General features: G+C 39.7%; 2 protein-coding genes across 6 annotated transcripts in view; one reads left to right on the top strand and one right to left on the bottom strand.

The window, feature by feature from the left end:
• ERI2 (ERI1 exoribonuclease family member 2) overlaps positions 1-793 on the bottom strand; it is a 51787-nt gene extending 50994 nt beyond the window's left edge. For all 5 annotated transcript variants that reach the window (XR_013334238.1, XR_013334239.1, XM_077760538.1 and 2 more), the window contains exon 1: positions 697-793. Coding sequence is in view for 3 of the 5 variants with exons in the window: in XM_077760538.1 (XP_077616664.1) it covers positions 697-719 (23 nt within the window). In the remaining 2 variants the exon portion in view is untranslated. The remainder of the gene's footprint in view (positions 1-696) is intronic.
• A 103-nt stretch (positions 794-896) lies between these two features.
• REXO5 (RNA exonuclease 5) overlaps positions 897-12730 on the top strand; it is a 35533-nt gene continuing 23699 nt past the window's right edge. Inside the window, exons 1-6 of the mRNA XM_077760536.1 lie at positions 897-1027; positions 1230-1371; positions 4216-4328; positions 5657-5783; positions 7105-7201; positions 10889-11032. Of these exons, the coding sequence (XP_077616662.1) occupies positions 1234-1371; positions 4216-4328; positions 5657-5783; positions 7105-7201; positions 10889-11032 (619 nt within the window). The 5' untranslated portion in view covers positions 897-1027; positions 1230-1233. The remainder of the gene's footprint in view (positions 1028-1229; positions 1372-4215; positions 4329-5656; positions 5784-7104; positions 7202-10888; positions 11033-12730) is intronic.

The following is a 12730-nucleotide window of genomic DNA, read 5'->3' as shown; positions in this document are numbered from 1 at the left end:
GGGGGGGGGGGGGGGAGAAAAAGGAGGTGTGATGGAAGTGCAAACAGTTGCGAATAACTGCTAATATTTCATTGTTCACTACATAGCAGACACTGAACTCTGGTGATCTCATTTAATCCTCAACAATGGTATGAGGTACTCACTTTTGCTACCTCTACTTTATGAGAAAACATTCAGTAATTTGCCAAAAAACAGATTTGGTGTGTGAACCCAGAATCACCCAACTCTGAAGCCCTCGCTATTTCCTAATACATTACAGTGCATCTAGAAATCGGAAATGTGCACATCGTGACTAGGAATCAGGGATTAGGCCACACAATAAGTCACATTATGAATTAAACGCATCACTAGGAAGTGGTGGGGTGAACCGCTTGACAGGTGCGGTGAGGGCTGCCTGAGACCTCGGAACGGCCTACTAGGCGCAGTAATGTTCAACAAGTTCCCCGAGGCCTAGAATGGGCAGACACTGGTTCAAGTCCACACAGTCGTGAACCCGGTCCTTCCACCCTCGCGCTGAGAGCGGCCTGAGGCTCGAGACGGAGGTCCAGACAGAGATCTTTCAGTCCGGGCCAGAGAGGGAGACGCCGGGGCTGCAGAGAATGAAGCCTGACACCGCGAATGCCCACTGCCCAGCCCTGCCGTGGGCCCCAGCGCCGGACCAGAAGCCCCCCCGCAGCCCCAAAATCCCTCGCGTACCGCGCCAACTTCTTGGTCGCCATTCCTCGCACTCCCTTCTCCTCTCAGCCCAACTCCCGGAAGTTGTCAGAATCCCACTTCCGGGCGGTTCAAAAGTCTGGCGCGGCTGAGGAGGCTGCTACTGCGGCGGCGGCGGCGGCTGCCCCTTTTTTTCCTCTGTCCGGCTTCTCTTTTGGCGTTTTCCGAGTGCGGGGGGCGGCGGGCGCCGGGAGTGGTTTGGCGGGGAAGTCTCTCTCCTTTTTTACAACGGGCGTAGGCGTTGTTTGCGCAGTTGGGGAACCGTTGGAAAACCGTTGGAAAACCGTTTAGAATCTTTCCTCCGGCGCGGATGGTAAAACCGTTGGTTTCGGTGCTGTTTTCTCCGCAGTGGAACGGGGAGCATCGTTGGCAGCCTTGCTTTTAAAGGGGAGGGGTGGGAGGTCTCCGTACACTCATTTGAGAGGATCTGAGGGAGGCGGTAGGCTGTCGAAGCCCCAGCTGTTTCCCCGTCGGGAGGCGACGTTTCTTAAGCTCTCGCGTATCTTTCCCCCCAGACTCATGGAGTCCCAGAGGGAGAGGGCCGGGAAGCACCTCAAGAAGGGCAGGAAGAGGAGGCGAGGCCCGAACATGCTGGTCGGGGCGGCTGAGGCGATGAGAGCCCGTTGGGAACTTGAGGAGAGTCAGCCCGAGGCCAAGGTGAGCAACGGGGAGCCGGAGTAGGCGGTCCAAGGGTTGAGGCCTCCCCAGGAGCCTTCTGGGCCCCAGTCCGCCTCACCTACCCACTAGCCTTTCCGTAAAATGGGAATGATAGTGGAATACCACCTGCGTCAGGGTTGATACTGGAGGTTTAAACCAGTGGTAAGGTGCCTGCGACCCTAAAAGAAGGTTCATTCAACAATTTCTTCTGTGTGCCAGAAATGGTTCTAGGTTTGGGGGGTATCCAAGTGCTGAAAGCCAAAATTCCCTGTTCTCTTGCTATTTACATACCATAGTGGCATAGCAAGGTTGATGATCATCCCTGCCATTTATTGAGAGCGAAATATATGTAGCCCATCTCTTCAGTCATAAGATTTCTCTTGTCTGCCATATTCTGGGCACAGCCGAAGATATTCGAAGCATCGGTGAATAAAGAAAGGTTCCTACCTAGTTGTAGGGGAAAGACAGGTAAGTTACATACAAGTTTCCCCCACTGCCCAAAAGTAGAGTGGTCCTTTCTAAGCTGAAATGGTGTAAAGCAAAGAAGCATTTATTAATTCATATAAAAAATTAAGCATTTTCCAACCCCCCAAATAAACTGTTAGGTTTTCTGATATCTCAGGACAGATCTTGCTAACTAATGCACAAAATCAAGATAAAGTGCAGATGCTCACAGACACAAATCAAAGCTGTGAGAGCTTCTTGTTCAGTGTAGTCCTTGGAAATGTAGCTTGACTATGCCACTTTAACTGCGAGGGGTGCCTTTCTCTGTAACTGGCTTGTGAAACATGCTGCAGGTAAAAGTAAAAACAGGCACATTGCTAATAAAGGTTTTTTGTAAAAGGGAAGTGGCAGAACACAAGCTTTCAGAAGGCTAGAGATCCTTGTGTGTTAAAAGGGAATTAGTGCTATGAAAACATTAATTGAAAACCTCTATTAAAAAGGGATTCTTTGTTTTTTCTTTTTTTTGCCTATCAGGTTGGCAGAGCAACTTTTTAAGGGTTAATGTGTGAGAAATGTAAGGAGATACAGACTTATCACTTTTATTTTGGAACAGTCTCAAAGTTAAAAGTTGTAGGAAGAGTACCAAAAACATTTCAAAGTATTTGCAAACAATGGTTCATGACCACCACCCCTGTATTTTAGTATGTACTTCCTATAAAAAGTCCTACATAACCACCGTGCAACCATTCAAATTAGAAAAAAACCATTCATATGTGTACATTTACAGTACTATATTTACCAAAAGTGATCCACATATAAGTGGCTCTACACAATTTAAACCTCTGTTTAAGGATCAACTGTAGGTGTTTATTTTGATCAGGAACTTATCTGGAGAATTTATCCAAGTGTACAGGGATGTTTAAAACAATGCTCACAATATTACAATTTTTTACAAAGACCATGTCCTCAGTGGCGAATTTTTTCACATTTTAAGTGTTGAAGTAAATTTGGAGAATGGACTATTAAAATTTGTATTTGTTACATTTAACTGCTATGGAAAGATACTTACAAAATTTTATTTTTTTTTTATTTGTCTGGGGGGAGTTGGTTACCAATAAGAATGTATAGTACAATCCTTTAGGGGCAGTATAGTATAGAGATGAAGATTTTGGGCTTTGGAGCCAGTATTCCATTCTTTGTTCTGCCACTTACCCATTCCTTCATTTCTTTATGTAAAATGGTGATAAAGTAGTAGCCACTTTAAAAGACTTATAATAATTAAATGATTTAATAAATATGACGTGCCCAGAACTGTTAAATGGCTAATTAATAGGTGCTCAACATTAAAGGCTTATGGGAACAATACAATAATAATAATGTCTAATGTTTATTAAGTACTTATGATAATGTCAGTCTCACTACATTGCACTTGCACTACCTCGTTGGTCTTCCCAAAATCTCATGAGGTGAAATTATAATTACTCCATAGATGAAGAAACTGAGTCTTAGGTTAAGGTACTTGTCTTACATGGTAGAGCTTGGCATTTGAATTCAAGTAGTAGAAGTCCAGGACTTAAGCTCCTAACTGGTCTACTCTGCTGCCTCCTAAACCAAAATTAAAGTGGTAATTATCTCTGACTTCTATAAGTTTAGGTGACTTTTATTTTCTTTTATCTATTGGTCTTTATCTTACCTTTCTCAGTTATCTGACTCTTTTCACAAGCATGAATTTCTTTAATAACCAAATATAAGTGCAAAGCTATTTTAGGAGGGAGAAGCTTCAGTGAACTCCCTGTTTCCCCAGAATAACGTCATAGTTTTTACCTTAGATCACATTGAATTCTATGATCTAGCTCCCTCTTCTGTATACTATCAGATCTCCACTGCTCTCAACATACCATCTTGGCTCCAGCCAAGCAAAACTACATGTTTAGACACAGTGTTCCCTCCTATCTGGCTGACAAATTATTTTCAAGACTTAGCCCCAGTGTTTTTATCTCCATGAAGCTATCCCCCAAACTCTCTAACCCCCAAGGCAGTTAGCCTCTTTACTCCTATACTTTATAATAGCACTTACCCACACTGCACTGGAATTAACCTATTTCTGCATTTCTTTTCCTTCAGTAGAATGAACTTGAAAGCATGAATCATGTTTTAGTCATCCTACTATCTCTAGTATGTAACCAAGTATCTATAATTAAGGTTCTGTATCCATGTTTCTTAAACACTATATTAATAATGTCATATCACAGGTGGTTGTTTTAGACCTTCATTTTCAGTTAGACCCCTCATTTGCATATATGTTAAAATAATCAGAAACTAGAATGTTTTAATAATTTGCTTTGCTTTATTGCTATTCCCAATAGTCATAATTTGTTATGCCCTGATTTATCTTTTTAGAAAGCCCGCTTATCTACCATTTTATTTGTTGAAAACTGTGAAGTAACCCATGAACAGTTATGTGAATTGCTGAAGTATGCAGTTCTGGGCAACTCCAGTGTTTCTAAACCCAGGTATGAGATGAACTTAAATGGTGGGTGTAGACCCGAGGTTTCAAACTAGTATGTACAGGGCCAAATATTCTTAATTGACATTGTTTATTTGCCATACAGAATGTTCTAAAATTTTTTTAGACTGGTTGCCAATATTTAACTGGGGAATTCCTTTATTAAAATCCAGATACTTTATTTATTCAGAAAACTCTTAAGATCTGGCAGCTGTCCCTGTATTCCCACATGGCGACAGTTTGTCATAGCTGAATAGGGGCATGTACTCTTTAGTGTCCTACCTGACCTGCTTCTCTTTCTTACATTATCCGTCTGGCTGCTGGTTGGTTTGCAACCTTCTCGGGAACTTCTGGGTGAAAACTGAAACCAGTTCCCCTTACTTGGAGGGCAGGGAGAGACTAAGAATCAGGCATGCCATTTCAGGTTGGTAAGTGGCAGTTTTAATAATAAGCAAAGGGAACTTGCATAAACAAAGCTTGTCTTGGGTTGGAGCAAAAACAAATGGCTCCTTACACCTGCCTGCCAAATCTTAAAAGTTTACATATAGGCCTTAACTGGATTCAGTCCCATATACCATGCAGGTGTTTTCAACACCACATCACTCTCAGGGCTATGTCCTTGGAGCAGCTCACAGGTCAGCTGCAGTCATGTCTTTTCAATGACCTTCCCCAACACCACTATAGGTATTTTGGTTTATAACCTCCAATGGAGACCCAATTGAAATAATATGATTAAATGTTAAGAATCCCAGTGAGTCTTTTTTGTTCCTTTTACATGAAGGGTGAACGAGACTTTTTTCTGATGTTTTCACTGCCATTGTTAAATGTCTAATGAAAATTGCTTTTTATATATGCCAATAAAAAAATTTTCAAAACATGTTTTTCAGACATCTATCTGAGAGAGATTGGCTAGATACTCAAAAGCCATCCTCTACATTAACACATATTGCCATTAGTCTATCAGTTTATCTAAAACTGGCTTTTTTGAAGTCAGTAATATGATTACTTGCTTAGGAAGAACTGCAGAGCAGCTTGGGATCTTATGCCTTTGTAAAATGACCTTATTTCCAGTTTAAAGTAAATCTTAATAGGATTTTGAATTTGAATGCATTGTGTTTCCCTTGGTATCATATTTGATTTGAACGCAATAAATAATTATCTCACGAGATCTTTATTTGAATTCTGTGCATCAAAAGCTGTTCTTTACCAGGCAGGCAGTGAGTGATAAGTTCCATTAACTGTGGCTAACTGCTCTTTTTTCCACACTTCCCATTTGTATGTCTGAACTGACATGATAGTATCACTTTTAGCTGTTTTGGTTTGATTTTTCAACAGTTGGTGCCAGCTTTTTCACCAAAACCAGCTGAACAACGTGGTGATTTTTGTACTGCAGGGAATGAGCCAGCTACACTTTTATAGGTTCTATATGGAGTTTGGATTTCTCCGAAAGGCATTCACACATGTAAGTTAAGAAAACTTTCTATTAAGGCCTATTAAGTCCTCTTATCTAGAGATTAGTGCACATATCTCAAACTGTGCTTTTTGGCAACCTGATAAAAGAAGCAGTGGAGGTTGTAGAAAGCAAAAAAAGATTGAGATCTCATGTTGAGATAAGATTTGTCTCTGATTTCTTTGATGATGTAGGCAAGACATTTATTACCAGATTACAGTATATATGTAGTCCCCAGGTTGATATTATCCTATTTTATTTGGGTTATGATGTTTTCAAAAATTAAACATTTTATGTAAAGTCTATGTTTTTTGGCCTCTTGACAATATCACAAGATTGGACATCCTTAGAACAGTATGTGGAGCTGAATAGCAGCTGTCATCTTTAGAAGAGGCAGGTGCTCTCCATTTTCCCATAGCCACCTCCATTCTTTATTGGACTGTTTCATCCATTTACCCCTGATGGATTGGAGTTGGTGAGTCCTAATTTAAATCCTTGAGCCTCCATTTTCTTTTTTATTTTCATTTATTGAACACTACATATGTGTTAGGACTTAGATCAATCATTCTACATGCATCGTCTTTAATTCTCAGAGTAGTTCTGTGAGAGATATAGGTCTCTTCTATAAGGACACTGTGAGTAACATGCTCAGGTCATAGATAGCTAGTAAGTGACGGAGCTGGAATTTCAGCCCAAGTGAGCCTAAGGCTGGAGCCCTCAAACTCTTAGTTTTGCTGTGTCATCTATCCTACCTGGCAAGCTGTCCATTAAAGTAATAGATGTAGAAGTACTTTGAAAAATATAAGGGACTTTCCTCTGTAATAAGAGAAGCAAAGAAAATTGCTGGAGTGGGATGAATGTGGCTTCACTTCCTTTGTCGCTTTTTAATTACCTAGTCACTTTTACACATTAAGAAACTCCTCATTTTGCAGTACAAATAGTTAAGGTCTAGACCTTTCATAGCACTGAGCTGACAATAAAAGTGCACATCTGGTGGTGCCTGGGTTGCTTAGTGGTTTGAGTGTCCAACTCTTGATTTCAGCTCAGGTCATGATCTCACCACCTGTGAGATGGAACCCTGCTTTGGGGTCAGCGCTGACCGCATGGAACCTGTCTGTGATCCTTGATCCTTACTCTCCTTCTGTCTCTGCCCCTTCCACTCCCCCACTTGTGCAGTGCACATTCTCTCTCGAAACAAACATTAAAAAAAAATAAAGTGCATGCCTAAATAAATAAGTACATTGCTAGACACAGAATTAAGTAAAGTGCAAGTCTTTGACAATATCTTCACTGCTTTAGCATTTTTTATAAAAACTTATTAATGTATTTTCAGAAATTCCGCTTGCCTCCTCCATCATCTAATTTTCTAAATGATATCATTGGACTGCAAAAGAAACAAACAATTGGGGATCTATCCAAGATGGTGGAAGGTATGCCTGTGACTCTGGTTTGATGATTTGCTCGTTCTAAAAGATATTATGGAGGGGCATCTTGGTGGCTCATTTGGTTAAGCATCTGACTTTTGGTTTTTGCTCAGTGACCTGATAACACAGTTCATCAGTTTGAGCCCCATGTTTGGCCTCTGTGCTGGTGGTGCAGAGTCTGCTTGGGAGCCTCTCTCTCTCCTTTCTTTGCCCCTCCCCTGCCTTTACTCTCTCTCTGTCAAATAAACTTAAGAAAAATTTAAAAATATTTAAAAAAAAGATATTATGACTATGCTTATAAGTAAGTTTATCAGTCAAGTTTATTCTTGCAAACAAAGATCTTAAACAGAAAAACAATTTTTTTAATGGAGAACATGGATCAGTACCTAGGGAGATTAGACAGCAGGAACCATAGGTAGCATTCACGCCTCAGAAACCATCTGGTTAGGTGAGATAAGTGAAGCCTATCCTTGAATATCCATAAATTAGACTCCTACAGATGACTGTGAATAATTTTTAAACTGTCAGTGGGTCTTTGTACCTATGAATATACAGATGAGAAGGAAGATCATGCCTTTGACTAATGTAAGGAACACCCATTAATACTACTCAGAGTGGGAAATAGGCAGGAGGTTTAGATGCTAACCAGCTGAAAGAGAAATACCCATGATGGCAGTGTTTTTAAACTATGGGTTGTGTCCATGAGTAAGTTATAGTTAAACTTCTGTTTTTGTGGGGAGAAGGAGGTAAATGATGGACTAGAATAGAACTTGCTAGAATTCATTGGACCTATGTAAGTACTGTTCAGTGATACTTTTTTTTGTGTATGTTAAGCAATAATTGAATAGTTACACTGAGCAGATTTGAAAAAGTGGTGAGTAGTAGCCAGTGGCTCCTTCCTATCTCCTCTAGGACTATGTTTCCTATTATCCTCTGTCTCAAAGACCTCTGCTTCCATCCTTTCCATTGTTCCTCTCTCTTTCTAATAGATACTTGTATCTGACCTGCAGCTGGGTTTGATTTGATTTCCACTGTATTTCGAACTTCTTTGAGTGGAGCTCCTGGGTGGCTCATTCAGTTAAGCATCCAACTTTTGGTTTCAGCTCAGGTCATGATCTCATGGTTTTGTGAGATTGAGCCCCTTGTCGGGCTCTGTACCAATAGTACGGAGCCTGTTTGGAATCTCTCCCTTGCTCTTTGCCCCTCCCCTGCTCATGTTCGCACTTCTCTCTCTCTCTCTGTCTCAAAATAATTTTTTTAAAATATGAGAAATCTTTTTAAAAAAATTAAACTAATCAGAGTAGTCATTATTAGATTCAAAGGTCATGTAAAGACATAGTGTTGCAAAAGATATAATCAGGGAAAAGATTTGAGGTAGCTGGAGAATATAATTGTTGGGATAAGAATAAAATTGTTGGAGGAGGATGAGTTGGAATAAGAGGAAGTAGTAGTGAGAGACAAGACTGAGAGGTAGGTTAAGACTATGTTGTACAGGTTGTAAATGTTATGCTAAGGACTTTGGATTTTATTTTGTAGGCTGTAAGGAGTCAGAGGGTTATGACTAGTTCTCTGTCCTTTTAAGGATTTCACTTGCTTCCCATCCTAAATATCAGAGTCCCAAAGCATAGTCTGTAGCACTGTGATCATTCTTTAATTCAGTGTTTCCTTCAAAATATTTATCTTCTCAATTGACCTATCACTCTTCTTTTGATAACTCCTGTATCTTTTCTCTAGGTCTGATGTCCTAGCTTCTAGGCTTGCATTGTCAACCACCTGCTGGATGTTGCTACTTGGATATTTCCCAGACCTCTCAATCATGAAATAACTAAAAGCATTTTTCTCATCCTTAAATAACAGGATCCCATCTTCAAATTGCCTTTTTTGTTGGTACCTTTTTTCTCTAAGACAGCAGCCCTGAATTTTAGAATTACTTTGGGTCCCTATACTCAGTCTGCATGGCTCATTCCCTTTGCTCTTATCAATCTCTACCCACATGTCACTTTATCAGGGAGACCTTCCCTGATTATAAAGTATATATCATAGTAACCCTTTTTTTGCCCCAGTACTCCCTCTTCTCTTTTCCATCTTTTACTTTTCTCTCTAGTCCTTTTCCTTACCTGACATAGTATGTATTTGTTTCTTTGTTGTCCATCTTCCCAACTAGAATTTCAGTTTCATGGAGAAATTTGTTGACTTTGATCATTGAAGAGGTATCTCTAGTGGCTAGAACAATGCCAGGCATATAAGTACTTAATAAATATTTTGTTGACTGACTTGAATTATTGTCACTGTGTTCTATTTTTCTTGTGTAATGTTTCATTCATATATCCCTTTTCCCCCATCCTTTCTACCATCTTGATCTAGACTCTAATCTTTTTTATTTTTGGCAGTTGGATTTGGAGGGGGGAGGTCCAGAATTTCTGCAGAGCCTTTTCTCATTTCTCTCCTCCATTTTCCACATATCTTTGAGGTTAATCTTAAATAGTATTTGGTTATGCCATTTCCCATTTAGGAACTTTCTTTTGCTTTCCATTATGTATTGAATTATGGACTGAAGTCCCAACTCCTGTGCCAGGCGTTTGCAGTGGTCTACAATTGATTTTTATATTCTTCTCAACCTTGTTTCCTACACTGCTGTCCTACACAGACTTTTTTTTTTTAATCCTCATTTGGGCTAATCACTACCGTACCAAGTTTGCTTCATACATTTCTGTCTTACCTGGAATGCCATCTTTTCTTTTTGTGATAGTATTTAAAGGATACATGTAACCTAGAAAGCCATCAGGAATCTAAGTGCTCTTTCACGGCATCTTCTCTGCTTTCTGTTTTCTCATAACTGGTCAGTTTTCTGTATTTACTGGTTTGATTCTGGAAGCAAGCGATCTGATCAGCTTAGCTAATTACCATTATCCCTTTTGAGCAGGTATTGATAAGGAATATCAAGTTACTGGTCTGCTTGTAGAAGGGTCATTTTTAAGCCAGGTTCCTACTCAATGCAGTCAGTAACTAGTCCTGCTTAAGGAATAGGCTGATGCTTGAGTAAGTGGCTAAGAGTGGAGTGGTTTTAGGTAGAATGGGCTATTAGGAGTGGCAGGCACTATAACAGACAGGTGTAATACACCAACTATCTGAATTCTGCCTTTTCTTCAAGACTCAGCTAATCTTTTCCTCTCTTGAACCATCTCTGACCACCCCATCCAGTGTATTCTTTCTTTCCTTTCTATAGCTTTTATTATTATAACTCATTTGAGACTTACATTCTCTTTGTTTTCCTATAGTACAAGCTCCTTTGAGTTGAAGTTGGGTCTTAATACGTCTTTTGATTTTCACTGTGCTTACTGTACACAAGGTTAAGAAATATGTTCTCTGAGAAGGACAAATATCATATGTTTGCACGTATAGGAGGATTAGGAGGAACTTAACTGAGGAACAAGGGGGACAAGAAAGGGGGAAATGGTGGGGGAAAGGGAGAGAGGCAAACCATGAGAGACTCTTGAATGCTGACAAAAACTGAGGACTGATGGATGTGGGGGGGAGGGGGGATGGGCATAGAGGAGGGCACTCGTGGGGATGAGCACTGGGTGTTATGTGGAAACTAATTTGACAAACTATTTGTTAAAAAAAAATATGTTCTCTGAGGTCTCTTAAACACAAATTCTGACAATGTATAATTGTCCTTTTTTTTTTTTTCAGGGTCTTTACTTTCTACCAGTTCGAAAGTCAGCATCAGCCTGCAGAATGACCCTATTATTCAAAAGTATGGCTCTAAGAAGGTGGGCTTAACCAGATGCCTTCTCACAAAGGAGGAAATGAAAACATTTCACTTTCCATTACAAGGTTGGTTTAGACTTAATCTGATGTTGTAACAATGTAAAAATATTTAGTAGTTTATTTAAAAACACTATTGTTGAAATTTCCAGGGGCACCTGGGTGGCTCAGTCTGTTAAGTGTCCGACTTAGGCTCACATCATGATCTCACAGTTCGTGGGTTTGAGCCCTGTGTCAGGCTCTGCAGACATCTAGCTCAGAACCTGGAGCCTGTATCTCCCTCTCTCTCTGACCCTCCCCTGTTTACAATGTCTCTCTCTCTCTCTCTCTCTCTCTCTCTCTCTCTCAGAAATAAATAAAACATAAAAAAAAAAGAAATTTCCATTTTTTTGGGCTCCTTTCCAAATGACTTAGTCCATCTCCTATTAATAAGAAAACACTTTATAGAGTGTAGGATGTATAGTACATCAACTTGACCTTAAATATCATTGAAATACTCTGAGAAAGATACTCCTTTTTCAGTTTTCTTTCATTCCTTCTTGGTATATTAAAAAGAAGTAAATATGTTTTTAACACTTCTTTGTTACTTCTAGTCCTCCTCTGACTTCACCACACCCCATCTTCATTATCTTCAATGAAGGTCTGAGCTCAGAGCCTTGGTCAGTTATGTAACAAAGTTTATGAAAAATGCTCTAATTTCATTTTATTTTCTTTTTTACCTCTTAATCATAGCAGTGATGTTAAACTTCCTTTAAAAAAAAGAACAGCTCTATTGAGATATAGAACTAAACTACCATGTAACATACAATTCAATAGTTTTTAGTATATTTGCAGAGTTTTACAACCATCACCACAGTCAATTTTAGGATACTTTTATCACCCCAAAAGAAACCCTGCACTATTATTTTTCACACAACACTAAGCTCCTTAGCAGTCACTCTGTCTATACATTTGCCTATTGTGGATGTCTCCTGTAAATGGAATTGAACAATATGTGGTCTTTTGTAACTGGCTTCTTTCACTTAAAGTTTTCAGGTTCATCTATTTTGTAGCTTGTATCAGTACTTCATTTCTTCTTTTTTTTAAATTTATTTTTATTTTTAAATTTAATTTTTGTAAGATTAAATAGTTTTTGGGTGCCTGGCTGGCTCAGTTGGAAGACCATGAGACTCTTTTTTCTTTAACGTATATTTATTTATATTGAGATAGAACAGGTGCTTGCATGCACAAGCAGGGAAGGGGCAGAGAGAGGGAGAGAGAGAATCCCAAGCAGGCTCCACACTGTCAGCACAGAGCCTGATGCAGGCCTCAGTCCCATGAAATATGAGATCATGACCTGAGCTGAAATCAAGAGTTGAATGCTTAACTGACTGAGCCACCCAGGTGCCCTGAGCATAAGACTTCTGATCACAAGGTTGTGATTTCAACCCTTTGAGTGTAAAGATTACTTAAATAAATCTTAAAATTATATATATACTCACACAGACATATATTCATATATATTATTAAGTTTTAAAATAATATGCATGGTACCATCCATATCTCACAGTTTATCCTCCTTATTTTACTTATACTTTCATTTTTTTAAGATTTAAGAAGGAAGGGTGCTTGGGTGGCTAGGTCAGTTAAGTGTCTGACTCTTGATTTTGGCTCAGGTCAGCATCTCACAGTCATGAAATCAAGCCCTGAGTCTGGCTCTGTGCTGAGTGTGGAGCCTGCTTGAGATTCTCTGTCTTTCCCTCTGCTGCTATCCACTTGTGTGCATGT

The sequence above is a fragment of the Crocuta crocuta genome, unplaced genomic scaffold, assembly GCF_008692635.1.
Source record: "Crocuta crocuta isolate KB4526 unplaced genomic scaffold, BGI_CrCroc_1.0 scaffold73, whole genome shotgun sequence".
Classification (NCBI taxonomy): domain Eukaryota; kingdom Metazoa; phylum Chordata; class Mammalia; order Carnivora; family Hyaenidae; genus Crocuta; species Crocuta crocuta.
The sequence above is the reverse complement of the archived record's forward strand: the minus strand, read 5'-3'. Positions and strand labels throughout refer to the sequence as shown.